General features: G+C 54.3%; 12 protein-coding genes across 12 annotated transcripts; 6 read left to right on the top strand and 6 right to left on the bottom strand.

The window, feature by feature from the left end:
* Positions 1–775: 775 nt before the first annotated feature.
* Positions 776–4554, bottom strand: A1O7_02762 (prostaglandin-endoperoxide synthase 1; the record flags this gene model as incomplete). The annotated part of the gene is made up of 5 exons (XM_007756792.1): positions 776–907; positions 993–2245; positions 2308–3196; positions 3270–3646; positions 3696–4554. 5 exons carry the CDS (start codon positions 4552–4554, stop codon positions 776–778), a joined length of 3510 nt encoding a protein of 1169 aa, XP_007754982.1.
* A 1750-nt stretch (positions 4555–6304) lies between these two features.
* A1O7_02763 (uncharacterized protein) lies at positions 6305–8429 on the top strand (the record flags this gene model as incomplete). Its single annotated transcript, XM_007756793.1, has 8 exons — positions 6305–6364; positions 6415–6549; positions 6594–6949; positions 7019–7534; positions 7589–7635; positions 7724–7808; positions 7858–8103; positions 8162–8429. The coding sequence occupies 8 exons, from the start codon at positions 6305–6307 to the stop codon at positions 8427–8429; spliced, it is 1713 nt and encodes a 570-aa protein (XP_007754983.1).
* Positions 8430–8711: 282 nt separating this feature from the next.
* On the bottom strand, positions 8712–10169 carry A1O7_02764 (uncharacterized protein; the record flags this gene model as incomplete). Its single annotated transcript, XM_007756794.1, has 1 exon — positions 8712–10169. One exon carries the CDS (start codon positions 10167–10169, stop codon positions 8712–8714), a length of 1458 nt encoding a protein of 485 aa, XP_007754984.1.
* A 1526-nt stretch (positions 10170–11695) lies between these two features.
* Positions 11696–12778, top strand: A1O7_02765 (uncharacterized protein; the record flags this gene model as incomplete). Its single annotated transcript, XM_007756795.1, has 3 exons — positions 11696–11739; positions 11792–12213; positions 12327–12778. The coding sequence occupies 3 exons, from the start codon at positions 11696–11698 to the stop codon at positions 12776–12778; spliced, it is 918 nt and encodes a 305-aa protein (XP_007754985.1).
* A 374-nt stretch (positions 12779–13152) lies between these two features.
* A1O7_02766 (uncharacterized protein) lies at positions 13153–15012 on the bottom strand (the record flags this gene model as incomplete). Its single annotated transcript, XM_007756796.1, has 1 exon — positions 13153–15012. The coding sequence occupies one exon, from the start codon at positions 15010–15012 to the stop codon at positions 13153–13155; it is 1860 nt and encodes a 619-aa protein (XP_007754986.1).
* An 867-nt stretch (positions 15013–15879) lies between these two features.
* Positions 15880–16761, top strand: A1O7_02767 (uncharacterized protein; the record flags this gene model as incomplete). Its single annotated transcript, XM_007756797.1, has 1 exon — positions 15880–16761. The coding sequence occupies one exon, from the start codon at positions 15880–15882 to the stop codon at positions 16759–16761; it is 882 nt and encodes a 293-aa protein (XP_007754987.1).
* A 47-nt stretch (positions 16762–16808) lies between these two features.
* Positions 16809–17606, bottom strand: A1O7_02768 (uncharacterized protein; the record flags this gene model as incomplete). The annotated part of the gene is made up of 2 exons (XM_007756798.1): positions 16809–17438; positions 17499–17606. The coding sequence occupies 2 exons, from the start codon at positions 17604–17606 to the stop codon at positions 16809–16811; spliced, it is 738 nt and encodes a 245-aa protein (XP_007754988.1).
* Positions 17607–18475: 869 nt separating this feature from the next.
* Positions 18476–20039, top strand: A1O7_02769 (uncharacterized protein; the record flags this gene model as incomplete). Its single annotated transcript, XM_007756799.1, has 3 exons — positions 18476–18713; positions 18769–19420; positions 19487–20039. 3 exons carry the CDS (start codon positions 18476–18478, stop codon positions 20037–20039), a joined length of 1443 nt encoding a protein of 480 aa, XP_007754989.1.
* Positions 20040–20419: 380 nt separating this feature from the next.
* On the bottom strand, positions 20420–20863 carry A1O7_02770 (uncharacterized protein; the record flags this gene model as incomplete). The annotated part of the gene is made up of 1 exon (XM_007756800.1): positions 20420–20863. The coding sequence occupies one exon, from the start codon at positions 20861–20863 to the stop codon at positions 20420–20422; it is 444 nt and encodes a 147-aa protein (XP_007754990.1).
* Positions 20864–20999: 136 nt separating this feature from the next.
* Positions 21000–22132, bottom strand: A1O7_02771 (uncharacterized protein; the record flags this gene model as incomplete). The annotated part of the gene is made up of 2 exons (XM_007756801.1): positions 21000–21930; positions 22005–22132. 2 exons carry the CDS (start codon positions 22130–22132, stop codon positions 21000–21002), a joined length of 1059 nt encoding a protein of 352 aa, XP_007754991.1.
* A 658-nt stretch (positions 22133–22790) lies between these two features.
* A1O7_02772 (alcohol dehydrogenase) lies at positions 22791–23831 on the top strand (the record flags this gene model as incomplete). Its single annotated transcript, XM_007756802.1, has 2 exons — positions 22791–23230; positions 23294–23831. The coding sequence occupies 2 exons, from the start codon at positions 22791–22793 to the stop codon at positions 23829–23831; spliced, it is 978 nt and encodes a 325-aa protein (XP_007754992.1).
* A 1018-nt stretch (positions 23832–24849) lies between these two features.
* Positions 24850–27321, top strand: A1O7_02773 (uncharacterized protein; the record flags this gene model as incomplete). Its single annotated transcript, XM_007756803.1, has 2 exons — positions 24850–24909; positions 24964–27321. 2 exons carry the CDS (start codon positions 24850–24852, stop codon positions 27319–27321), a joined length of 2418 nt encoding a protein of 805 aa, XP_007754993.1.
* Between the last annotated feature and the right edge of the window lie 89 nt (positions 27322–27410).

Consider the following 27410-nt stretch of genomic DNA (forward strand, 5'->3'; position numbering starts at 1 on the left):
TTCAGCAAGTCCAACGCCAGCGTACGAGGTACGATCTTCGTGCCAACAGGGTAGGGGGGCGTCCATGGTGCGCGGGACAGCTGTCAATTGCTTTGACGGCGTGGGAGGCCTGAATTGAATCTCCGATATCCATCACCGTCCACAAAGCTGTGTGCTCCGATCGTACGGGTGTAGATGATTAACGAGCTTTAAGGAACAGCCACGTGAGTTCTGGCTATGTGTAGGAGGAGCTGAAGTGCCTGCTCTGTAGATGGCTTGATCGGTCTGTGTGAGATGGAAGCGAAACGCAATTCAAGTAGCAACCACTTAGCGCCAAGCTTACGGTCGATCGAATGATCCGGCAATGCACTTGTGGTTGCTGGCAGTTGTAGCAGTAGGTGGTAGTCGATGGCAGGTGATGGCCGCAGTTGGCGGCAGTGGGCGGCAAGAATGGCACCTCATACAGTTTATGGCCTCGACAAACTCATTCCAGCTCGAGCTGAACCTGCTCGTCAACCGTGCTATGACCTCAAACAAGCCGTCGCCCAGCTGTGTTGTCTGAAGTAGCGAGGCTCGGGTCATAATAGTGCACCGGGCTCAACGTTATTCAATGCCTTCTCATTGCGCGGTGGTACTACGTTCTGATTATGCTAATACCTACGTATGGAACTTCCGTTCAGTTCACTCTTGCAAATTCGATCTTCCTGCGCCGAAGAGGACAGGTAGTGCATCACCCATCCCCGCTGTCCCAGCTGGCATACCTGTCGAAGAGTATGGTCGCTGCTCACCAACTTTCTTAATGCTCGGCCTTGACTTTGCTCAGTGGCGGCAGCGACCCGTCATAATGGACCTTGAACGTGCACGGGAATACAAAGTACGAGCCGTGGTCTTCTCGCATGTAGACGTAGAAGCCTCCGTCTCGAGGGACCTGATGTGGAAGAAACGTCAGTTAGCGGGTCATATCACATAGGGGGAACGGTGGTTGGGCAAGGAGTGCCTCGTGAATCGCTTACCTTCTTCAGCTGGCCTTGCGGTCCTGGCGCTCTTCGCAAATTCTCCAGCTTGCCCACCGTTCTGAGCATGGCTGTCAGGGCCACCAAACTGGCCTCCTTGCCAAGGCAGGTATGCTCGCCGATCCCGTAGTGAATGTATGACTCTAATGGTCTATCAAGACGAACCTCGTTGGGGTCGGGGAAGATTCGGGGATCTTTTGCCGCTTTCACAAACCCGCAGAAGACCTTGTCGCCCGGCTTGACCGAGACTTTCCGCCCATCGTCGTCAAAGGTATGGTTGACTTCGGCGCGGCGGTAGCTTCCGAAAGTGCCGTTCAGACGGATGCCTTCATTGACATAGCGCAGGAGCTTCTCGTCGGACTCTTTGCTGTCGACCCTGGCAAGGCGCTGGATGTCTGGCAGATACTTGAGGCCTTCGTCGCTCAGGTAGTAGTCCATGATCTGGGTGAAGACCTGAGACTGATTCGGCACCATGGCGCAAGCGGTTGGCATGATCTGGCTGAATGCCATGTCGTAGGTGCTCATGCCGGTCTCGCTGAGGCGACGGACCATGTGAATGCCGTAGTCGGCCAGCGCGTTCTCGTTCTCCCTCCGACTGTCGAAGAACCTGGATGCAAAGGAGGTGGCCGTTACAGACTTAATGTTGACTTCGATAAGTTTGCCGAGCATGGTTGCAAGCTTCCTCGCCACCATGCGCAACGGGAATGACTTCGTTGGCTCAAAGTCGAAGAAGATCGCCGTGAAGATCACACTCATTGCCATCCATAGTTCCTGCTCCGAGAAGATGCCATTTGGGTTTTCGGCCGTCTTGAGAGGCAGGGCAAACATGTTCGCCGCGAAGTGAACGTGTGCCAGATTTCCCACATCTCGAGTCAAATCCACCTGGTTGATGCCAGCAATGGTACAACTTTTCTCGTGGAGAAGACGCAAGGTCATATACTCGTAAAAATGCTTGACATGCTCGTGCCATTTATCCCTGTAGATGAGCTGACCCATGGTTTGGCGCTGCTTGCGGTGGAAGACGGTGTCACCTCCGAGACAGAACCTCTCGCCTCCCTTGCCCATGACGAAGCCCAGACCATCGTCCCACATGACTGTGAAGTCTTGAGCCCGTTCTAGGAGGTATTTGGCACTTTGGTACGAGGTCAGGGTGACACGGGTAGGGATGTACTCTGGTACACTCCAGTCGTAGTCGTGATAACGCCCAAGGTTCTTCATGATTTTAGCGTTCTCACTCGGAATCGTCATTGGATCTGGGCAGTAGAGTATCAGCATCGAGGTCTCGAACTTCAAAACAGAGACAGGGGACACTTACAATGGGCATAGATGCTGTTGGCCTTGAAATGATTCGGCAGAGCCCGGAGGATGAGCTTATAGAACACGCAGCCCTGATTAACGGCAAGGTTATACGCAACCTCATTGTAGCCCCAGTTGGTCAGGTTCTTGGGTGTATAGTCGAGAGTATAGAACCTGTCACCACGGACCAAGGCAACAGCATCAGACAAGACCACCCGAGATATTGTGTGTGTCGGACAGATCCCCACGCCTGGGACCATTGGTTCCTTGTATTCTTCGACTGCCAGTCCAGGATATAGCTCGATGAAGTCCGGGTGTTCGTAGAGATGCTTGAGCTGGTCGGCCACGTATGGGTCTGGGTTGACTTCTTCGAATGTGTCGTAAGTCTTCAGACCAAAGAATTTCCTGTACTCATTAAGTGTACAGAGGTTCCATGACCGTCCTTGCATAATGCCTAGAATGGTGATGGCTCGAAGAGACTTGGGGATGTTTCGAGCTCCGAATGCGCCTGAAACCTCCTCGATGCCAGCTTGCATGATCTTCGCAAGTTCGCCGTCTTCAAATTTGCCATTGGCATTGCGCTTGAGATGAGCAAATGGTCTTTGAAGGGGATCTTTTGGCAGATCGTGGTCGTACTTCCCGAGTCCCATCATCAATTCCTTGAGCGAGACGTCGTCCGGCTTCTTCCCAAACAACTCATAGTAGACCTTCTCTGTCCAGGCTTCATCCATTTGGCCGATACAAGAGTGCCAACGATACGAAAGACTGAATTCAGCGCTGACTTGGTTGCCGACTCCTTTTGGAGTACCGTCACTTCCGAAGCTCTTTGGTGCGTCCATACGTGGATCTAATGTCCAGGTGCTGTTAGTTCTGTTCAAGTTCACGATCGTGCGGAGATAATCATATAACTAAGATCTTCGTTAGCATACGTAACTGTAACCGTCTAGAAATTGAAGGTTTCTCATGAGCAAGGGTACTTACCGTGATGTTGATATACAGGCCACATGTAATCAGTCGTCCGGTCTGGAACAGGTCGTTGTCATACTTCTTCCATGCTGCTTGGGATATTTCTCCTGAGAGCTTGCCGGAGGGTGGCGTGAAACGGCCGTTCTCGTTGATGAGGGCTAGCTGCTCAACTACGTAGTTGTGGAACCGATTGAGCATGATGAGCATGACGCCACAAGATGGTGGGAACGCAAGGAGTCTTTCTTCGGCAAAGCAGTCTGGTTTGATCTTGCCGTGCTCAAACGTCCTCATCAAATCTTGGTCTTCTTGAGTGTCGCCATACAAGATGGAGAGATCCAGGTAGCTGGAGGTTTTGCTATTGTTATAATCACGGTGATCGGTTTGGAAGAGGTCTCGATGGATTAGCTTGCGATCATAACTCGGAATCCGAGGCGAACATACCGTGGATAATCAACGAGGCCCAATTGAAGAAGATGCTCGAGACGTTGTTGGGATGAGGCTTGAATTCTTCTCTTGCCAGGAGCGAGTCGAACAAGAGTCCGGGATCGGGCAACGCACCAGGTTGCACCGTCTTGGGTTGGACTGACCGTGCGTAGGGGGTATTGGCGGCACCAAGTTTTGGAAAGATGTAGGAGTTGTTCGATCCGTTAGCAGAACGGTATTTGTAGTCATCTCCAAGATAAGACATTGGCGGATGTTGCAACGAGTTCCACAGGAGGTCCAAGAGAGCGCCGGTGAGCTTGACCCGATTGGCAGAGCGATCAGGAAGAGCGGCGATGAGTTGCATAACCTCTTCCATGTGCATCTTTCGGTCGTCAACCGGGCCACCAGAGAGCTTGTCCTCGACCATGTGCAAGGCTGCTTGGGCATCCTTGAGCCCCAGGTGTTTGAGATCCTGCCAGAAACCAGTCGGTTCCTCCTTCTCGAGGTATTGCCCGTCTCCTGACTGGGTCGGAAGCGGACGCTGCGATGCGTGGATCAGTTCTGCGAATTGGCTGAAAGCACTTTCTACATCCCTGCGTGTCGCTGGTGATCCATCCTCTTTCTCCTCTGGTGCTGGAGGATCCGGGATGGTGGTAGGTTTGTACGTTGAACGTCGTCGGACATCTTTCGTCTTCTGCAGGCTCTGGCCAATCGACGCACCATTCGTCGCCTCACCACTGGTGCTGTTCCCGTTGACCGCAGGAGAATGCTTAGACTCGTCAATCGATGGGAGAGCACCATTGCTACCGTTGCCACCATTTCCACTGGTTGCCTTGTTCTTTCTGAAGCTAGAAGATAGCCTTCGTAGCAAGGGCATGCTTGAGGTCGTCTTCCGGAATGGAGGTTATGCTCAGGTTTAGACTGCAGAACGAGAGGAGAGAAACTTGGAAAAGGAAGTGAAGAGTCTGGGAGTGGTAGAGCTTAGAGGCTCGGGACCATGATTACAGCGAGGGATGGCTCAATTGTCAACATGAGGAGCTGTCGAGCCTGATCATCAAGGCTCCATCCCCATGTCGGAGGACGCAGGCTGTCTGTCATGGCCTGCTCAAGGTCGCCGTGGTGGGGAAGTAGCTCAAGGGATGGCTCGAAGCGGCATCCGCCGGTCTTGTATCATGTGCATCGATGCTTCATCTGCGCTTGCAATTAGCAGATATATCGAATGGCGTCGATGTGGCAGCGTCCTGTCTAGCAGGCATGAGTGGCACCTTGGGTCCGTCTCCACACTTTCAGAAGATCCGCTCTATTGGACTCCATTACTGAGTGACCGGGTCATCTGCTTGGACCGATGTCTCTTCTCTTCCGACCATGCCACGGAGTACTCTTCCTTGGGTAGTGTAGGTCGTGCATCTTGGATCGGAAGTCACCGAAGCACCCGCACGGACGAAACGGGCTAAACGATCGAACATCTTTCTGTGACGCCCTTCTTGTTTTACGTGAAATGCGGTGATGGCGTACATATGTTTGCTGTCATTGCGGTCTGGATCAAATCATTTTCGCGAGAACGATAGTGTGGTAGGACCGTGGAAGGTTTGTAGCGAAGGTGGCAGCTGTCGGATGTGCTAATGGGGCTCGAGTGTTCCGTTCCGGGGCCCTTGGCTGGGCGCCATCCGAGTTCTCTAGGTGGGTTTGGCGTGCCTAAAACAGCCAATTGCGCAGCTCCCGGTGACACTTCCAACCCCATTCGGACCGAACCGGCAGCAACCCCAACCCCTGGTGGCCCTCTTTTTGTTCTCGTCTCAACCAGACATTGTCTTCATGCATCAAGAAGGTTTCCTCGACTATCTTTCGCTTGTCGGTCGAACGTCGATCGCTCTCCTTCAGCCAATCCATGCACCCGTTGTCTAAGCATACAGTTCTGTCTTCAAGCCATATCGATTGGCGGTCAGCAGCACCCGCCCGATATCTGACTGCACACGAGTCAATCCCTTCAGCAACGACAGCAGAATCGGTCAAGGTGCGCCCTCTTTCGGGCTTCACCTGACGAAGCGAGGTATGATCGATGTAGAAGATACCTAGCACAGCACTTAATACGATCTACCGAAACCCATTAGCGAGCGATCAACCACGGACACACCATTTGTGCTGGTGGGTGGCAGGAGCGGAGTTGTGTGACCGCACCAAGCACCGCAAGCAATGAAGCCTGGCACTTCACGTACTCTACACGGCTTCTATCTCGAATCAGAAGCGTGCCTAATAGCGTGGTCTGCGTTGCAGATCTACGACTCAGCGACGTCGCATCCGAGTGTTACCGTCTTGCCCCGACCACGGTGAAAATGCCTGGATACGGGTGGTCAGGTCCGACCACGAGTGTATGCAGTCAGTCACGACATGCACCCCATGATCCTGCTGTGAATCCCAAAACGGGCAGATGGAAGGGGCTACACACTGCCATCCACGTCAATGCTTGATGTCTGATTCATGTCCGCCGTGCCCTCGTTGCTCCGCCAGGCCTGTCAAAGTCTGTCTATACTTACGATTCCACCCCATCATCATCACCGTTTCCCCTTCTTTGCTGCTATCCTTATGCCTTGCGTTCATCCTTCCCTTGACTCAAGCTTGTCATTACCATGGCCGTCCCAGAACCAAGCCAGAACCGCCAGAAGAATATTTTCGTGCTCTGTTTTGATGTAAGTGCCGGGCCTGCCAAGTTGTGTGACAGCTAGTGACGGTATTGGAGGGCACTGGCAACAAGTTCAGCGGCAAAGAGACCGACAGCAACATTTTGAAGCTCTACCGCATGCTCGACCGCACTGACGTGAACATGTACACATTCTACCAGCCGGGCATCGGGACGTATATTACAACTCATTCGGTACGTTACCCTGCCATTAAGTGCTGGTGTGCTCACGCTCGCAGATCCAAACAACGTCGACCCTCGGCCGAATACGGTCATGGTACCTCAAAACCAAAGACGAGGCCGTCGGCACGTCCTTCGCAGACCACGTCATGGGCGGCTACAAATTCCTCATGCGATACTACAGCTGCGAAGACGATTTGTACTTCTTTGGGTTCAGCCGTGGAGCTTATACCGCTCGTTTCCTGGCAGAAATGCTGGACCACATCGGGCTGCTGGCAGCCGGTAACGAGGAGCTCATACGATTTGCTTGGAAGACTTATGCCAAATGGGCAGCCAGGAGCAATGATGGCAGTGAAGAGGCCCGGAAAGCTGAGAAAGAGCAGTACGAGTTCATGCGAGGCTTCCGAGAAACATTGTGAGTGCTCAGAGGCACGGCCCCGATGCCGCCGGAGGACTGATGCAAGCGATCTAACACCCAATGTAGCAGCAGACCAGTACGCCGGATTCGGTTCCTCGGTCTCTTTGACACGGTCAACTCGGTTCCCCGGTTCGAGTCTGCGTGGATGCAGAGAAGCAAGTTTCCTTACACCGCCCGTTCATCAGCCAAGGTCATACGCCATGCCGTCTCCATCGACGAAAGGCGAGCCAAGTTCCGACAAGACCTCATCGGTGGAAGCCACCAGCCACACGCGGACCACATCGGGGCCGAATTACATCGGTACGAGTCGGACCTCGCGCAGATGAATGAGAAAGTCGGAAACCAGGAGTCCCACGAGCAAAACTCAACACAACAGGGTCCAAGGATTGCTTTCTCAAACTCGATAGGTGGCCATTTATCAGTGCCTGATCAGGTAGTACCAAAACGCTCATCCGACAGTCTTGCTGGACCCATGCATTCTGCTTCCACCGAGCATCTTCGTGAAAGACCTAAATCACCACGGAGGCATGCCAGACGCACATGGTCCGGAGCACATCGTCCACAAGACATCCAAGAAGTGTGGTAAGCAACATTGTAAAGAGACCGTCAGTGCGCCCACTGAAGTAAGTGAGCCAGGTTCGCAGGTGGTCACGGTGACATCGGTGGTGGCTGGGACAAGTCTGGTGAGCATTCAATGCTTTCCGAAAGTTTGCAGGGCTCTCTAAGCACTTGTGGCTCTGTCATTGCAGCACCGTTGACATATAATCACAGACAGAGAGCACTGGATGCTCAGTCACACGCCGCTAGTGTGGATGCTACACGAGGCGGAAAGGGCCGGGTTGAAATTTGACCCTGGGTATGTCGTTTCTGGATGCTGTACCGCTACGAGGGCTAATCGTGCCCAGGAAGATGGCTCGCCTGGGATGCTCGCCTCATGCAGTGGACGAGTTTGGCGAAAGAACTGAGGATACTACCACCCGCCAAGCGTTTACCGAAAGGCTCGAGAGCTCGTTCACTGACTCTGTAGCTCACGATTGTCTGCAGTTCGGCAGTGGCCTGCCTCGTGGCACCGTGTCTTTCTGGAAGATGATGGAATATCTTCCATTTCGACGAATGGATCTGCAGGATGGGAAGTGGAAAGCAATTCGTTGGTGAGTCAACGTATATGGTTTCAGTAGTGGTGCAATGTTTAGCTCACTGTTGATGAAGGCCGCTTCCAATGGGTGAAACTCGAGACATGCCCGACGATGCACAGATCCATATCTCGGTCATCAGACGCATGCAAGCGAACCCACACTACCGTCCAGGAAACCTCATCGTCGGTGGTGGTGGTCGAGGCGTGAGGAAGGCGCCCGAGAAATATGGCATTGGTGAATGGCTGGCACACCGGGATGAGGGTGATATTATCAGGCATACCGTCGTGCGCAGGAAGCGATCGAAGTCGGATTCTCCAGATAAGATGTCGAATGGACAGTAACGGGGAAGAGCTCAGGTGAGCATTTACAAGCGGCATCAGGTAACAGTCAAAAGCGGAGTGCGGGATGCTCTTCAATCTTGCTCTGGTGGTGGAGGGAGGGATCTAAGATCAGTAGGACTTACTATTCATACAGTCGAGACGTGACTTCCCAGAACCAGGCCCACTGTCATCCTCACGTGGCTCCGACCTCCGCCTGCTATGCAGTTGAAACTTCGTGAGACTTTGATTGCGACGGGCAAGACGTATCGGTGTCACGAAGGACACGCGGCTGTGTAATATAGGTCACAGCCAGCTGGGCTCGTCTGAGCCTAATGGTCTGGGCATGATATCCCACCCCACGTTAATACCCTCGATGGTGGCAGCATGTCTGACAGCCTTCAGTGTCCCAAAGTCAGACATTCTGGACTCGAGGTACTCCTCAGGCACGCCCTCCGTGGAGTCAGCATCCCACCGGAACTCCGATGAGGCTTCATACTGGCCCAAGCTCCTGATATACTTCATCGTTCCAGCTAGACTGACGTCGACTTGCCATGACCCACCTTCCCTGATCTGTCGATACAAAGCAGCTAATATCCCGGCTGCGAGAAAGTACCCGCTCGCATGATCGAGTGCTTGACAAGGCATTGGCTTGGCAGGAGGATCGGTCTGGCCGAAGTGCTCGGCTTCAGAGACATTCATTCCCGAACATGTCTGCACCAGGGAGTCGAAGCCTCGCCGTTGCTTCCACGGGCCGGTGGGACCATAAGCGCAGAGATTCGCGCAGATTATACCCTTCTTACCATCCTGACTTCGTCCCGCGGCGAGTTGCGCAGGCGAGAGACCCCTCGCTGCTAGACTTTCCGGACGATATCCCTGAAGGAAGACATCCGCGTGGTCGATGAGCTCTAACAGTTTCTCCAGATCCTCTGGTCGGTTTAGATCCAGCTGTGCAGTCCTCTTACCTCTGCCCGTGTCCCGATCAATGCTCGGTAGATCAGGCAGATTCGGGCTCGTAATCCAGAGCACATCCGCGCCGTGGGCGGCCAACGTCCTCCCGGCCACTGGTGCAGCGATAACGCGACTAAGCTCCAGAACCCGCAGACCGTGGAGACACCGCTCCGTACCACCAGCGGCGGCAAGGTGTCCAGGGATCCCAGCCGGTGAATCAGCAATCTTGGTGATTTGAATGGGAAAGTCTGCCACGGCTTTCGCGTGAGGCAAGTCATCCCACTGCGCGAAGCTCCTCAAGGCGGCAACCACAGCGCCAGCATCGACAGCTGCATCTTCAAGATCAATAGATTTCCAGCTCGCGATCGCGCGACCCACAGCTTCTCGGTCCGCGTCTTCAGCGAGGCCAAGCATCTTCTTGGTTGCGGCGCGGTGATTCGGGAATGAGTCATGAACGCGTACATATCCGTCCGAAGTCCTGTGCAGACCGCCTATCGGGCCCCATGCTGAGGGCGTAGGCTTGCCGTTAATGGTAAGGAGCCGCTCGGACTTGAATTCCAGGACGGCATGGCGGACAGGTACCGTGACCTGCGGCATGAAAGTTAGGTTTTCGCGCTGGGCGTGTACCAGAGCTGCGAGTAGAGCTGTCAGAGTTATCGAAGCTTGTGCTAGATGACCGATCTTGAACGACGACGGGAGACATATGGTATCGGCGTCTGGGATATTGACGGATTTAAGAGCTCCCCTCGGGAGGTTGAGAGTCTCCCACAAGTGGGTGATGCTGTCGATTGTGTGGAAATTGGCCCTGTTCATGACTGTTCACCGATTTTACGGTAAGTATCTCGTAGTCGTGACACGAAGGCAACTCCAGGTGAAGGATACGAGGTGAGACTAGGGATGAGATCTTGGTCGCCTGGGCCTCTTTGAAGACTCCAGCCTGCCCACAACCATGCCTCGGCTCGGATGGGGGCCTGGGTGAGGCCTTCTTGAAAGAATTTCACCCGACAAAATGAATGGGCGCGATCATGTGGTAGCCACGGAATCAATATCCGTAAGGGAGAAAAGTAAGGAAGCCATCGGGAGAAGAAATTAGTTAAGGTACTTCGGCCGGAATGAAAAGTGAGGCGAGGGGTAAGCGAGGTGAGATCAAGCAGTTTCAGTGAGCGATATCTGAGGTTTGCTTCAACTCCACCACAACTCGTATTGAAACCGCGTCAAATCGCAACTTTCGTCACTCAGCACAGACTCCGGAATGCTTCTGCTGGAAGTGACCTTCACGTACCCGTTGCTCTGAGTGTGACAAGCTACCTTCCCTTAAGCTCTCAATGTCGACGCCGACTATTGCGAGTTTGTCGCAACTTCATTAAAGAGGAGGGCTCCGTCGAAGGATGCACCTCCGAGGGTGTTCTGTCGATGCCTTTGACTGACTAGTATACCCAGGCAGATCCTGGCCTAGGGACCCTCGAGCTTCATCGATAAGGCTCCTATCAGACATCTCCTGGTTTCTGCTGGCAATCAGAACGCCAGCGAAAGAGTCGCTGAAGGAACGGAAGTACCGCACTCCGCAAATTCCACGCGAATTGCAAATAAACTCTCTTACAAGCATTCTAGAGATGAGTGACATGCTCTCAGCTCTGCTCAAAACCGCTCAAGCTTGACGGGTACATTCAGATGGAGATGGAGCTGGGCGTCCGCCTGTGGTGATCGGGGCTAATTAAACGGCGCCTACAGACACGAAGCCCAGGAGCGAGTGATGTCGGTAAGGCTGCCCCAACCGTCGCTCAAACAGCTGAGTTTCATCCATCTCTCTACCCATCGAGGCCAAGTATGTGTGGGCGCCTCCTACGTCTTTTGGAGAGTGGTACGAACGGCTGCTACTAGCTTTTGACATGCGCTTGCCCTTTACCTCAACCACCAACAGAGTTGAGCTACTTGCTGAAAAACAGAGAGACTTGATCTGGCAGGGTTTGCAATATCGGCGCTTATACGATGTGTTTCTTCAGCGGTCGTGGATGCTACGAACGACCTGATCACCAACGTGGGCGATATATGTTTGGATCGCGTTGTTTGCAGAGCTCCGGTGTTTGGGCGCGGAACGAGTCACATTTAATACTCCCAGGGAAACGCTCAGGCACAATTCCTAACACTTCATTCAGATCAGCTGGCATTTCATTCAGAAGGAAAGGTACAATGGAGAGACAATTTACCACAGCAACAAGGTGAAAATTGTTGGCCGAAGAAAGTGGGGCCTTCCAAGCGGCCCTTCGAAGACAGGCGGACTGGTACACACACCGGAAATGCTCAAGCGCCACTGCAAAAAATGGTGGTGGGCATATCCCATGGCACTCCTCATCGTGGTGACCATCATCGTCGTATTCCCCATGTCAGTACCTACATTCCAGTGCAGGACACAGCGACATGCTGACATCCAGAAGCCCCTACGTCGCATTTCCCAACACGGCACAAGACGCCATCAACAACGCAGAATTGATGGTAACGAGTCAATCGATCTTGGTCCCGAGCATGAAAAATTTCCAGCTCGAACAGACCACAGTCTTCGTGACCAACAGCAGCGAAAGAGCGACCCTTGACCCCTGGGACGGCAGCCTCTGCCTGGCTCCGGACTGCCGAACCCCCTTCGTGAGGGTCCGTGTACCCGGAGCCCAAGCCGGGAGTGGTACGCAGATCCAGATTTCGAATACCGCGGAGATCATTAACGTGACCGAATTCAACAAGTACACGCGCATGGCCCTCGGGAGGGACGAGTACAATTTCTACCTCGTGGGAAAGGGGATGCTGCATAAGGGAGCGTGGCCCGCCACCACGGTGGCTTACAACAAGAAGATTACGATGAGAGGTCTGTTCTGCTCGCTCTCCCTCAGCGCGTTTACCCTACCCCCGTGTGGTGGGCGGGGTCCGATCTCAGTAAGTAATTGACGAGCTATGCTACTAGGCCTCAACGCTCTCAAGGACTTCAACATGACGTCCTTCCAAATCATCACTCCCCCCTTGGCAAACGGCACCAAGGCAAACGGACAATCTCCATCCCCAACCCCTCTGTCTCGCAGTTCGAGCTGGGCGATCTCACCATGAACATGTCCGTGGACGGGATGCCCGTTGGAACCGCGTCCTTGCCGAACGTGTTCATAGCCGCGGGTAACAACTCGATCCCCATGACGGCGACGACCAACGTGATGGCCGTGGCGGGGTTGGTTTCGGGCCCTTACAAATCTGGTGTCCTCCCGGTTGACGTTGTCGTCACGTCAGTGATCTACGATGGGGAGCATATTCCGTGGTACGAGCAGGCGCTCGCGGCACTGTCCCTGAGGCTAGATCTAGGTGTTATTCCGGCGTTGCAGGAATCAGGGTTGGCGGGAATACCGGGGCTAGGGGCGGCTTTCGTATGGGCCGACGTGACATGACATGACGGCTCGACGAGCTAGACGCGCAAGAAATCGATGAACAGCCTTGGCGCTTGATGACCGCGAGTCCAAGAGGGAGGTTTGACGACAGCCAAAGTTTTCCACCTTACGGTACGGGCGGTACGGAATATGAGATACAGTAAATTGGGTGAGGATGTCCATGTATCGGCCGATTGATTGCTCGTATGGATCCCATCTCCAAGTTCTCGTACGAGTAGTCGCGCTGGCAGTATTTCATACCTACAGGTAGGTACCTAGCGATACCAAAACTCCGTACACCGTACTTCATCCTGTTTCGTGCTCATGACCGTATGTACTAGCTCCAACACATATACTGTAGGTGTACTTCGTACCGATCTGATTTTCCCAGCTCGCTAGCAAATATCCAACCTCGCCACACTAGGATCATGATCAGAGAGCTGCTCCGCATAACTCACCCACGTATTCGCATGGACGTGCTTCAAGTCGGGCCTGCCCCCAGGCGATCCCGCAATCTTGGGACTCACAAACATGTGGTCCAGTTCCTGACTGTTCATCTCAAACAGATACGTGTACCGTTCCTGCGCCGCAACACCGGCGGCATCATCGAGATTGACGAGCCCAGACACGTTTACGAACGTCTCCAACGGCGCCACGAACGCAAACTCGTTGAAATCCCCGGCCACGACAACCGCGGCCGCCTGATCCTCGGCGAGAATGCGCGCCACAAAGTCACCCACGACGGTCGCCTGGGCGATGCGCTGGTCGACACCCCCGTTGACAGGCGGGCGAGGGTCACCCTCGATGGTGGAACTGCCGCCCTTGGAGGTGAAGTGCACGTTTACCGTGAAGAGCGTGGCCTTGTCGCCTGCCACGGTCTCCCACTGCGCGGCGATCGGTTTGCGCGAGTCCTCCCACGCGGGGTTCGACGGGTCGATGAGCCCGGGATTATATTTGAGGTTCGGGCCGGGGTAGACGGCGTTGGCGTCGAGGACGGTTCCCGGGGTAGTGGGGTTGATTCCATTGTTGGTCTTCAGGTTCAACACAGCAGGGTTGTACAGGTATGCCGGGCGGATGTTGCCGCCTGGCTGACCGCCGTCCTGGTCGTTCTGGGGGTCGATGTCGGTGTACGCGTACGAGACACCGCCCGCGGCTTCGATGGCCGTGACGAGGGCCTCGAGCGTGGCGTTGGCGGAGACGACGCCGTCGTCCGTCGGACCGCTGTTGTCTTGGATCTCCTGGAGGAAGACCAGGTCCGGGGAGTTCAGGTAGTAAGCGATGTGCTGGGCGATGGATGGCAAGTGGGTCGAGTTGGCCGCCAGGTTCTCCACGTTGTATTGCCCGACTGTGATTTTGTTGCAGTTCCCCTTGGAGGTCCAGCTTACCGGTGGTGGGAGGGTAGGCGACATCGACTCAGTCACGCTGAGTGCCGTCAGTGGCAGGATGTAGTAATACCCGAATTGCTGGTAGACGACACCCGTGACGTCCGCGAGCTGGTCGCCCAGCTTGATGTCGGTGGGGTTGTCGGTCCCGTCCAGAGGCGCGCCGATGATGATGGCTTCCGGGTTGGCGTCCCCGGCCGTCATGGTCAAGCCACCTCTGCTGTTCTTGCCGGTCTTCCTCCAGTCCCCCGTGATCCAGGTCTCATTGTAGGAGTTTGGTTTGGCGACGGCGGAGGCGCCCCTGACGGCAACGAGTTCCCCGCTGAGACTCTCCCAGAAGTCAAGACCATATGCCCATGGTTGCAGCACGGGATTGGCGGTCGAGATCTGGCTTGCGTTGTTTGGTAGGGCAAAAACATCACCTTCGTCGAGCACCGTGTACTGCTCCGTGGGTGGGCTGGTATCTTGCTTGCCTAACACGACAGCCTTGACCGGATTGCCGCGTGACACTACTTGGACATTGGTGGGGCGAGTTATCTCGGTCAAGTATAGGTATGCCGCGCTGGAGCGATACTCGGAGACGAGTCCGTCGAGGACGATCACGTCCCCGGCCGTCACTGTGAGACTACTGGGTATCCTGCCGAAGACGTAGATGGATTCCGAGGTGCGAATGTCCGAATCTGGCGTCGTGGAGCGGATCCATAGTCCATTTGGCCCCGTGGCAGTGACTAAGCCCGTCACGTTGAAGACGTTCTGGTTGCGGTAGGGTGAGATAAACCTGTTGCCATTGATCTGAGCGATGGTTTGTGCGGTCGCAAGGGACAGTGAGAGTGCAGCGGCAGCGACGTGGACGCAAATCTCAGCGAACCTCATGGTGAACCAGGTAAAAAACGAGCGAACGGGTCACGGCCAGGCGAAGACATTTGATGCCATCTGGCGTCCCATCCATATTTAAGGATTCTGGGATACAGCATGAGCAAGGGGGTAGAAATGCCATAGCTCTTCTGCAGAAGACCCGGAACCATTCTGCATGCAGGTATACAAATCGAATGGCAGCTTGTGCTCGGTGAACCAGGTGTGTTCGACAGGCCGTGATGGTTGAGATGACGGTGATTGGCTCCGAGGAGGCGCGTTTCTTTAACCGGCGAAATTGCAATCTTGAGGGAAGAGGGCTTTTAATTTAACATCTGCACGACAACTCGCCAGTCTTCACAGATTCAGAAATGCATCCAACACGTGCTGAAAGAGAAGTAAGTCTTTGGCTTAGTCTTCGGCTCGGGTCAAGCAATCTGACAAGGGGGAACGGACCTTTACAATGCTCTTTCTCCCAAGTCAGAGGTGGAAGGTGACCAACTGATTCAGTACGCAGAAGAAACCGAGTACGAGTGTCGAAGTCGCTGCGACACGCTAAACAAGATGTGATTAGTTATGTACACAGTACAGTACTCGTTATTGTGCAGCACGCGCGGTGGAGCGTTAGTGGGAGGCGGCAAAGATGAAGGCCAGTCTTTTCTCTGCATCTGACGTCGCATTGATGCCAAACTGAGCCACGGTCGGTACGCTGCTCGCCAAAGCACACTCAATAGAAGCGCAACTGACTTCAGCGAATCGTCAAGTGGTGCTATGATGCAGGTAAACCATTGTGATTGCCTGAGCGTGTGAAACTACTTGAATCTGGGAAAGCACATAACTGCTAGCGAGACGCTTTGAGCAGGAGCTTGAGAAATTGAGTCGAGTGAGATGACGCTGCACCTTTACACGCTCTCACCAGAGCGTGTCACGGACTTCAAGCTCCTGCCTGCCGTCGCACGAATACATTTCGCAGCATGGATGACGATCGAGCTCATGCAGACAGCATACTACGGCCCCGAAAGCTCTCATCCTGTCATAACTCAGAAATACCTCGATCGACACACGCATTCGTTGCAGAATGAACGGCAATGTCGATTCGTTGTTGTAGTCGACGACGAACTGAAAGATGAAGCTACCCCAAAACACAAAGAGCGCAGTACCGGGACTGAACAGGTCTCAGGGAGGCCGCGCGGGCGTGTCATTGCTGCAATCAAGTATTATCTCGTCCCTGCAGGAGGCCCGCATCCAGATACCGGTACTCAAGAGGTCATCGACAATCCGGACCAGTCCGTGCACGGCTTGACGTATGAGAACGAGGCGCTGGGTAATGCCTTCGTCGGCCCAATGGTGGCCGCTCGCAAGCATGCGATGAAGACTCTCGGCGCACATATGGTCATTGACTTCCTCTACACGGATCCTGCACACCAACGCCGTGGTGCGGGCGGTATGCTCATGCGTCATGCGTGTCGTGAGGCCGATGATCTGGGGTTGCCCACCATGCTGGAGGCTAGTCCTGCCGGTATGAGCGTGTACGGGGCTTTTGGCTTCAGGAAGGCAGAATGGCCCGGGGCAGAAATCTGGATCGACCTAAAGAGATGGGACAATGGGGGGGACAAAGGTCAAGAATTCGAGGACGAGAGGCTCGAGGCGGATCCCGGCAGGAAGAACGGATGGTACGTGCAGATCGTCATGGTCAGGCCAGCACAAGCTACAGGCAACAGTGGAAAGGTGCCTGTAGAGGCAGGATACCAAGACGCCATTGTGGTATGAGCAATCTCGTCATTCTATGCTGTCTTGCGGATCCCACGCCTTGCGATCTAGATCTTGCCAACGAGCAGACAGCCGATCATCTTCTGACCCGTCAACCACGCGGTGCGGGCAAACGTAGGGAAATCCAGCGTTGAGAATACAGTGTCGGCGAGCCCAAATGGTAGCATCGGAGGAATCCAGCCTTGAGCCAGTTCCAACGCCCACGCTCCACGGTGCATCTTGTACTGCTTGACCTGGCCTCTGGGGAGATGGTGCATGCTTCCTCTAGGATACCGCTCGAGTGCCAGTGAGTGTGCCGGATAAGCCCACTGCTCACCCTCGAGAATCATGAAGTAGTCATCCGCTGTATGGCGGCCAGAGTGGCCCTCAGTTCCGAGCGCCGTGCCGAAAATGATCAGGTACTCGGTGATGCTGGCGTGAATGATGTACATCGAACCCATCGCACCACCGGCATTGTTGAACATCCATTGCCCTGGATATGGCGAGACGGGTGAGATGTCGTGCTTGCTGGGATCGGCACCAGGGAAAGGATCGACGCCGATAAGCACAGGTCCGTGTATCTCGCGGAGTGTCGAAACAATGTTGTGAACCACGCCGGCTGTTGAGTTGGGATACAGGGCCAGGCTTTGGTCAACCAGCTTCTGCAGGTCTACGTGGTCGAAGATGTACCATTTAGACTATTAAATGCAGGCAGCCACTTAGCACAAGAGAGCACTAGGGGTTCCATTTTCCCATACCTTGACGGAATCGGCCCATGAGTACAATCCAGCCAACAGAGCCAGGGTGAGCAGGCTGATTGACCATCTCCAAGCGATGTTGGATGTTTTCGCGGCAGTGTTGCCCATTTCACCTTCGGCCGCCCTATCGAGAAGCCCTCAATTGGCAGCTATACAGGCGTGCATGATGATTTCGATTTTATAGACAGTGCTGGCAGCACTGTGGGACCCGAGAGCGTGATCCGGGAATTCGTGTTCCGGCCAAGCAGTGAAAGTCGCATCCGACTCGGCGTGTTTGAGAGTTTATTTCTAGCCAACACCAGGCAATCGGTCGGTACAGTACTCTACGTCTGAACGGTCACAGAGGAATCGAACCCTTCAGGTTGTTGCGGGTGCACCTGCACCATAGTGCTTCTTACACACGTCCCTATCACGTGATAGCACGTGATGGCTTCTATTGAGATCCTCTCGGATCTTCCATAGTTTAGATCATCATACATACACTCCACACACACCACGCCGCACGGTGCCACCGCACCTCAACACAGGTGTCCGATGTCAGCATGTGCGATGCGCGAAGACTCCCTACCATGGCTTGGCGTCTTTCACCAAGTACGACCCCTCGTAAACTAAGCTAGAAGAGGCAGACGGTGTGAAATGAAGTCACCATCATCAGGCCACCAGCAGTCATTTCTTGTCCACAATCTCGTCTAACGAGAATAATCCCCCACCAAGGGTAAGCTGTACACGGGAAGAGAAAGCATCAGAATATTGATGCCTATCCACTATCCATATGGAGTCGCGAGGCCACAGATTCATTCCTCGTCATTTTGCAATCCCCTCCTCAATTTATTTATTTATCTGAGGGGCCCACGAGGCTTACGTGTGTTATCGAAAACACGGTATATAAACGAGGAGACTGCCCTTAGAGTCCTTCAATGTCATCTTGTCGCTGACTTCACCGCCTCACGATCATCTCTCGTTGACTGCTGGAAAACATGTGGCTTCAAATCCTTCTGCTCGCCTTCGTCGTCGGCCTTGGCCTAAGTGCCTTTTTATACCACATCAACAGCGTCTTATCCACCACCCCGGAAGAGGTCGAAAAGATCGCCGGCAAGCCCTGGACAGACGAAGTCATTCGAGATGCCTACGAGAAATGCCGCAAGAACAGACCAGACTTCAAGAAATATCTGCCTCCAAAGCAGGATAGACGATACATCGTGTTCGGAGGATCAGGTGGGTGGCTTACGTGTTTAGTATGCGTTCCCTTTGTCTGACCAACCGCCTCAAGGTCTCGTCGGCGGCTGGATGGTCGAGCACTTGATCATGCGTGGCCAGAACCCTGCTGCCATCCGCATCGTCGATCTCCAGCCTCCCATCCGCGAGTTGGCCGTCAAAAATAATGTCCCGTATTTCAAAGCCGATGTCACGGATCGCGCGGCTGTCGAAAAGGTCTTTAATATTGCCTGGCCCTCTGAATACGCCAATCTACCACTAACGGTCTTTCACACCGTTGCCTACATTCATGCCGGCTATGGCAAGGCAGACTTTCTCGGCACATACATGAAAGTGAATGTCGACGGCACAAGAAACGTGCTCGAGGCCGCCCGGTCGGCGGGATGCGACATCTTTATCGCCACCTCATCTGGCAGCATAGGCATCCGACCAGCTAATTTCCTCTTTCCACCCTGGCAAAAGTATCCCAGAAACTTCATCCAGATATCGGACAACGCCGAGCCGCCGTCGCTGGACAAAGCCGAAAACTTTGCAGGCTGTTACGCCTATTCTAAAGCACTGGCAGAGAAGTTGGTAACCGACGCGGACGACAAGAAAGCAGGGTTCCGAACCGGTGCCATCAGACCCGGGCACGCCATCTACGGCCACGGCGCTGAGAATCGGAATTCTGTCGTCTACGACTATCTCAGACGAGGCGGTCTTCAAACGTGAGCCAATGTTCCCCCTATTCAACGTCCACGGCAAATGGCTGACAGTTTCCTTCGTGGCAATAGCTGGCTATATCCGCTTGTCCTTCAATATGTCTCCGCGCAGAACGTCTCGTTAGCTCACCTCTCGTACGAAGCACGCCTCGTCGAGGGCCGGGACGTGGGTGGCAACGCCTACTGCGTCAGCGATCCCGGCCCTCCATTTCGCTACACAGATTTGTACCGCCTGCTGAGCACGCTGGCTCACCCCAAAACGCCCGTGAAGTTCACACCCGTCCCTGCTGCCTTGCTTATCTTGATCGCGCACCTCCTGGAAGGGTATATCGTGCTGCAGCGCCGTCATCTCAATTTCCTACCTGCAGTGACGAATTTCGAACTCACCATGCTTCAGCCTGCCATGTTCAATTACTCGACTATATATATCATTTATGACGATTCCCGCGCGAGGAAGGAGCTGGGTTACAATCCCGGACATACCACTCTGGAGGGATTGTGCCTGCACATGCTCGAGTGGAATGAGAAAGTGGAGGAGAAGCTGAAGACCGAGGGCAAAGTGCCCGACGAGGCAACTACTCTGGAAAAGAGCGTCCCTGTCGCGCCCAAAGGCGTTGCCATCTGATCAGACCGAAGCGCGACGGGAGCGAATGGGCGCTATCTGCAGATCGTGGGAAACAGGGCCTCGAAAGCAATGGCATACCCAGCGTACGACAATTCCTTCCAGGCCACGCACTCCGTTCAAGGGACTTACATCCGATCCGCGGTGTTGAGCTAGGGGAGGGATACTACGAACACAAGGATCCCTCACGACTTACCTCAATGCCGCAATGACGGGGTAACGCTATGATTTCTCCTTTCCACATGCCACACACCATTCCGAGGATCCCATCGACGCCGGATACGATACACCGCAGCACCGTATTTTCTAGCCCCTCTTCCGGCAAAATGACATCCACCCAATGGATCCTCGACTCCTCCGGCAGCGTCGGCAAGACCGAGCAGTCACCACCCGACGACGGCAATGTCAAAAGTATCAAACTCCCTTTCGACGTCAAACCCCGCAAAGTACCCGCCCTCCTCTATCTCCACAACCCGGCCCGCAATTGCGGCCGTAAATTCGCCGTCGCAGACGCCCTCGCGACGAGGGGATACTTGCATCAATTTAATCGCCTGCCGTCGAATGCGCGGCACGCGGCACTTGAGCGCGGTGAAGTAAAGCACGGGGATGAACCCCATGTCAACTGTGAAGGTTTTCTTATTCCTCTTTGTGGCAGCTGTTGTTGATGTGGTGAGACGAGACTCCCGCTGGGATACTGATGTGTGCAGCTTTGCCTTTTCCGACAGGTCGGTTGCCTGTTCGATGGTGGAAACAAAGGCAGCGGTTGGGGTGTCGAAGTCGGAGTCGCGGCCTAGCGGGTGACACACCGACGCGATGAAGGTGGCCATGGTGTGATACATCCGGACGACCATGTACGATAGCGTGAGGGTGAGGGTGAGGTTAGATTTTGATCGCGCCAGCGTTGTGTCGTACGTCCGCAACCAGGCGCGCGAATCTGGACTTGAGCTCGACCTGGTCACGCTGCTAGGCGTCGAGGTCAGGCTGCCTAGGTTCGTTCCTGCTGTAGCTGTGCCCTCGCTCGCTCAGGCAACATTGCTGGAGTAAATGATATGTCCCGGCGAGGAGTTCGTCGAGCTGGCGTCTCGCCTGCTGTACCGACTCGAACATGAAGAGGATCTCGAAAGCGCACAAAGATTCTGGGCGCGACCGTCGCGGAATCTGCGCATGCAGCAAATGCATGCCAAACAAGGCGCACTGGAGGTTCAGCCGCGCGAAGGTCTCGACGAGATTGTCGTCCATGCAATTCGGTGCGTTTCCGACAGCCACAGCACTTCGTCCTCGCCGGGCTTGAATGTCGCGGAGAAGTCGTAGGCCGTTGACCAGATGTGTATCCCCCGTGCGCAGGTTGCGGCGAAGATACTCGAAGCAGATGAACAACATGCAGGTGATCAGCGCCACGCGGAGGGAGCATATGTCCGTAACAGTGCGGCTCAGATGGACTGTCAGACACCGAATCGCGAAGTTATACTCGACCAATGCACGGATGCCTTCGCTGTCCATCCCGTCGATCGAGACGTACTCGCCCCTCGCAAGACGATCGCTCCGATAGGTAGACCCAGTCGCCGCAACAGCATGTAGGATGGCTGGCTCGGTGGCGCTGGCCTGCAGCATGAGCCTGTCCCAGACCTCGGAGTCGAAGACGCCCGAGAGTTTGACGCCTATTTTGAGCCGGAGCATCTCGAGCGACAGGTGCTGCTCGGCTGTCATGCCAGTGCCGCCGAACTGATGCATTAAACTAACCCAAGCGGCGGGACGTATAGTCTTCGAACGGTGGCCGTCCGGACCATAAGGTTTACCTCCTCCGCCCCAGACGCCGTAGCCATGACACACCCGTGCGGCGGCCTTGCATTTCTGGCACACGGGCCAGACCTGGTCGCATTTGATGCGCTTCTTCCTGCGTCCGTCTCGGTTGGCGTGGGACGTGGACACATGGATGGCACGCACGGAGACTCACTGCAGGTGCCGCACCCTTGTCGGGATCTGACTTTGAGGCCACGGGCGCTCTCCTTGGTGTCACCAGGTGCCGTGTCATGAGGCAACGGCACGACATGTTGGCCGGTTTGTCGAGGATCGCCGCCACCAGAAATACTGTCCATTGGCCAGAGGGAGTCGCGATGGTTAGCACCGTGTGCACAATCCTAAGTTAGATCAAGCCATCCATTCGTGAAGTCATAGACTGAGGACAGACAGCCACTGCCCACGAAATTCAGTATGGACAGATGAGATGTTTGGAGTATCTTTGGCCCGAATGTTATAACCAATGTCGCTTGGCACGGACGGGCACGGCTGAAGGTGTCCGAGAGGCCACATTTCGTCCTCGCCCCCTCTCACGAGCTACAGCTCTGAATGGCCAGCACGGGATGCTGAGCGATCTTGTTGGTCGCGAGAGACATTGTGGGGGAGTTGGGCCGATTAGCTGCAGAAGCGTGGCACCCAGCACGGAGCGTGTGTACCTTTACGGTCGCTTGGCTTCTATCAAATACATCACCGGCACTTTCTGGAGCACGGGAACGCTTTGAACTCTGCTGTACTCGATGACTCGAGGGCGGGGTTAGCAGTTAATAGAGCTTCGCACGTCAGCGGATCAAACCATGTAGATTGCGAAGGACATGCGCCCAGCGAGAGGGCTATATAAGAAGGAGGATCTCTCAATGCTGGAGGTAGTGTACTCCAGCTTCATATCACATTCTCATTGTGGCACTTCCTCTTCACCATCAGCGCTCAGGTTGAGTATTCTGCAAGAAACCTACAAACATGTCGACACCTACGAGGACACTGGGCCGCAACGGTCCCCAGGTCACAGCTATCGGGTTCGGCGCAATGAGCATTGGTGGCGCGTACGGCCAAAAGGACACCGAAGCGGAAAAGCTGGCCGTTCTTGACCGTGCTCACGCAATTGGAGAGCGGTTCTGGGATACCGCCGACGTGTACTTCGACAGCGAGGACATCATTGGCAAATGGTTCGAGCAAAACCCAGAAAAGCGCAAGGATATCTTCCTGGCAACGAAGTTCGGGTTGCAGTTTACCGAAGACTTCCAGCAAAGCGAGAGTTCGGACCCAGAGTACATCAGGGAGGCGTGCGAGAGGAGTCTCAAGAGGTTGGGTGTCGAGACAATCGATCTGTACTATTGCCATCGGGTCAACAGGGAGACACCCATCGAGACAACCATCCAAGCTCTTGTGGAGTTGAAGAAGTAAGAACTCTCGCATGCAGGTACTGATCAATCGTCGTCGTCGTTGCTAACAACAATCTCCAGGCAAGGCAAGATTCGATACATTGGGCTCTCGGAGGTCTCACCAACGACTCTTTGTCGCGCATGTGCCGTCCACCAAGTCTCGGCGCTGCAAGTCGAATATAATCCCTTTGTGCTGGACATTGAGAAGAACGACCTGCTGCGCACGTGTCGGGAGCTTGGTGTCGCCGTCGTCGCCTACTCCCCTGTTGGGCGGGGTTTCTTGACCGGACAGATCAAGGCCCTGGATGACCTGCCGGCCAATGACTTCCGTCGCTTGGCGCCCAAGTACTCGCCAGAGAACTTTGTGAAGATCATGAACCTTGTGCACAAATTCCAGGCTGTGGCAAAGAACCACGGAGCCACGCCCGCACAAGCCTGTATCGCCTGGCTGATGACGCAAGGGGAAGATATCATCCCAATCCCCGGCACGAGAACGACCAAATATCTGGAGGAGAATACTGCCGCAGCTAGTCTGAAGTTGACTGGACAGGAGGTCCAGGAGCTGAGGGCGGCGGTCGATGCAAGTGAGATCCCGGGTGACCGATATCCAGCCATGTGAGTCCACCATTTATGAAGTGTGGTACCTGTACTGACCTGATTTAAGGATGATGGGACCCATTATGGGTGAAACAGTTCCCTTGTAGGACTCTGTTGGTTAGGTGTTGGCAAGCCTCATACAGAGTAAAATCAGTGTGATTAAAGAACCCACGGGGAGTACCACAGAAATAGCACTATTAAGCATCAGTTGTCCTGTTTCTCAGGTGTTCTTGCGCAGTGAGATAACTCCATTGAAATCCGGACTGGTTAGACTGTCCTTAGTCTGCTGTTGATGTGATCCAAAGCGTTCAGTCCGGTGGTCATTTCGCTTGAAAGACAGGTGAGGTGGCCGCTTCACACACAAGGCTCACATTACCGTCCTAGGCTCTGTTGTTGATCCAGGTTGGTATTGACTTCAGGAAACAACAGGTCCTCGAATCTGTTCGTAATATAGTGGCCTGATGTTGCTTTTTGAAAGGACACCGTCCTGGGTACCCTTTAGTCTGTGCGATGGAGCGGGAACAAAGGCGCAGCCCAGTTCACATGACTCGCAGGTACGAGGAGACGGGAGTGGTTTGCTGTTTGATATTTGGCAGAGCTGTACTCCGTAGAAATCCCTGATGCATTTGTCAAGCCATCTTGATAAACAGTGCTCCTCTGTTGTACCACCGGGCGAAATTGAGGGTCGACAGACAGACATGATTCCGGCGTCATGCGCTATGATATATCTATACGACATACGCACCCTCTTTCGCAAGCCGGATGTGATTGCAAGAGAAAATAGAAGGAGCTGACAACTTTGTGAAAGGACATATTTAGGCGTGAAGGTGCGTGGGGGACAGCGAGGCTGAAGCGTTACGTCACACGCAAGGCTGTCATAGAGTCAGTGGCAGTCGAACGCTGTGAAGTGGCATGAAAGTGAAAAGCAGAGTGGAAACCACTGCCTGCGCGCACATATTTCTTTCAGCCTTGTCATTTCGCGAACTGATCTCGTTCCGACCTCGTATGCAGATGCATCTGACACCAACCAACCACCGAAGATGAGTGGTGGGATATCTGATTTCAAGTTGAGCGCCGTGCTCAGCGGCCACAAGAGCGATGTGCGTTCTACCCCGATTCATATTGACTTTCAGAGCTAACATGCGTGGTGTTAGGTACGCGCTGTATTGCTCCCCGACCCTTCCTTCGCGGTAACGGCTTCCCGCGACGGCTCGACAAGAATATGGAAGCGCACCTCTATCTCGCCTCCAATATACGACGATACAGAATCCTCACATGGCGCTCAATTCAAGACATGCCTTGCGTATGTCCCACCCTCGAAAGAGTTCGAAGAAGGTCTTGTACTTTCCTCGGGACAAGATGCGCTCATTGAAGCGCGGCAACCCTCAACAACGACAGATATGAATGCCGATGCTTTCATGGTTGGGCACAGCAATCAAGTGTGCTCGATAGACGTCTGCGCCGAGGCCAACTATTTTGTGAGCGGCAGTTGGGATAGCACAGCAAAGATCTGGGAAATTGGCAGATGGGAGGTTGCTGTCGATCTGGCAGGACATACAGCGACTGTCTGGTCGGTGTTGGCATTTGACCGGGAGACGGCTGTCACAGGATGTGCAGATCGACACATCAGAGTCTTCGATGTCCGAGGGAAGTTGAGACACTATTGGGATGCTCAAGATATTGTCCGTGCTCTTGCCAAACTCCCCGAAGGACATCACACTGGCGCTGAGATCGCTGCTGCCACAAACGATGGGATCATCCGTCTTTGGACTTTGAGGGGGGAACTGGTCGCTTCCCTGATCGGCCATGAATCCTTCATCTATTCTCTTACAGTTCTGCCCTCCGGCCAGCTTGTGAGCTCAGGAGAGGACAGATCAGTCCGAATATGGGAAGGCCAGAATTGCACCCAAGTCATTACCTTGCCGGCTATTTCAGTGTGGTCAGTATCAGCTTCTCCCAATGGGGATATCATCGTGGGGACGAGCGACAAGCTTGCGCGTATCTTTACACGGGATCCAGAGCGTGTTGCTGGTGCGGAGACTCTGGCGGCGTTCGAAGAGTCCCTGCAAGCGTCGAGCATACCTCAGCAGACGATCGGCCAGATCAACATGACCGATCTGCCTGGTCCAGACTTCCTCAAGCGCAAGGTAGGCACGAAAGAGGGCCAGAGTCAGATCGTCAAAGAGGACGACGGCTCGGCATGTCTGTACCAGTGGTCAACCTCACAGCAACAATGGATAAAGATCGGCCAGGTCGTTGATTCTGCTGCGTCCAGTGGCAAGACCGCATACAACGGGAAGGAATATGACTACGTCTTTGATATCGACATTGAAGACGGTAAACCTCCTCTGAAATTGCCTTACAACATCAATCAAAATCCATACGATGCAGCCACGAAGTTTTTGCAAGATCATGAATTGCCGATGTCATACCTCGAAGAAACTGCCAACTTCATTATCAAGAACACGCAAGGTGCCACACTTGGCCAACAGGCACCCACGGGTGCAGACCCATGGGGCACTGAGAACCGGTATCGACCCGGTGACGCTCCCACATCCTCATACCAGCCTCCACCACCCACACCGAACAAGCAAACGCTGCCGCAGAAGGAATACTTGTCAGTAGTAATTGGCAAGCCCGGCGCAGCGATGGCCCAGATCAACAAGAAGAATGCCGACTACTCCGGCACCGAACTAGCGCTCTCACCTGATGAAATCAGGACCCTATCAGACGTCGCCCAACAGCTAGAAAAGTACAACTTCTCTGGCAAGGCATCATTAGCCACCTCTCCGACCATCTCATCGGCGGTCTCCATTCTTGCTAAGGTCGTTACACGATGGCAACCTCCCGCCAACAGACTCGCGGCTCTGGACTTGCTCCGATTCATTGCAGCAGCGGCACAGGAATTTCCCTCCTCAGGTGCTGATAGTTTCAACACCGTGGTCGGTATTCTCAATAGTGGAATCTTCGACGAGCGTTTCTTGCGAGACAACAACAAACTCGCGATGATTTCGATGCGTTTCTTTTCCAATCTGCTCTACGGCTCGTCCACCGGTCGTCGGCTGGTGGAAGAAAATCTCGATGCCATTGTCGGATCTCTTAAACCCGTCGCACAATTCGTCTTCTCTGATGTCTCGGTCGCCATCGCTCTGACGACACTATACCTCAACATTGCGGTCCTGATCACCACTTCCGCAGGTGATAGCGAGGCCAACGCCAGCCACGCCCTTGAGCTGCTCGCCGACCTAACCAACTTGCTGGTCTCCTTCCCAGCCGTCAACCACTCTGCTTCGTCAGGCAACCCGGCGAGCCAGTCGACAGAGCCTGCTTACCGCTCATTAGTGGCGTTGGGCACGATATTGGTCTTCTTCAAGGGTGACAGCGAACTGAAGAGTGCGGCGAAGGACATCTTCGATGTTCCTAGCACTCTGGGAAAGCTGAAACAGGGGAAATATCTCGACGAGCCGCGGTTTAGGACTGTGGCGGGGGAGATTGAGCGGGCTCTGAAGTGAGTCGAGGTAAGGTGGATGAGATGAGGTAAAAGCCATTGCAGTGGAATGAGACCAGAGCCTGGCTACTGTAGAGTGTCGATAAGAAGCAC

The sequence above is a fragment of the Cladophialophora yegresii genome (genome assembly GCF_000585515.1).
Source record: "Cladophialophora yegresii CBS 114405 chromosome Unknown aczIN-supercont1.2, whole genome shotgun sequence".
Lineage (NCBI taxonomy): Eukaryota > Fungi > Ascomycota > Eurotiomycetes > Chaetothyriales > Herpotrichiellaceae > Cladophialophora > Cladophialophora yegresii.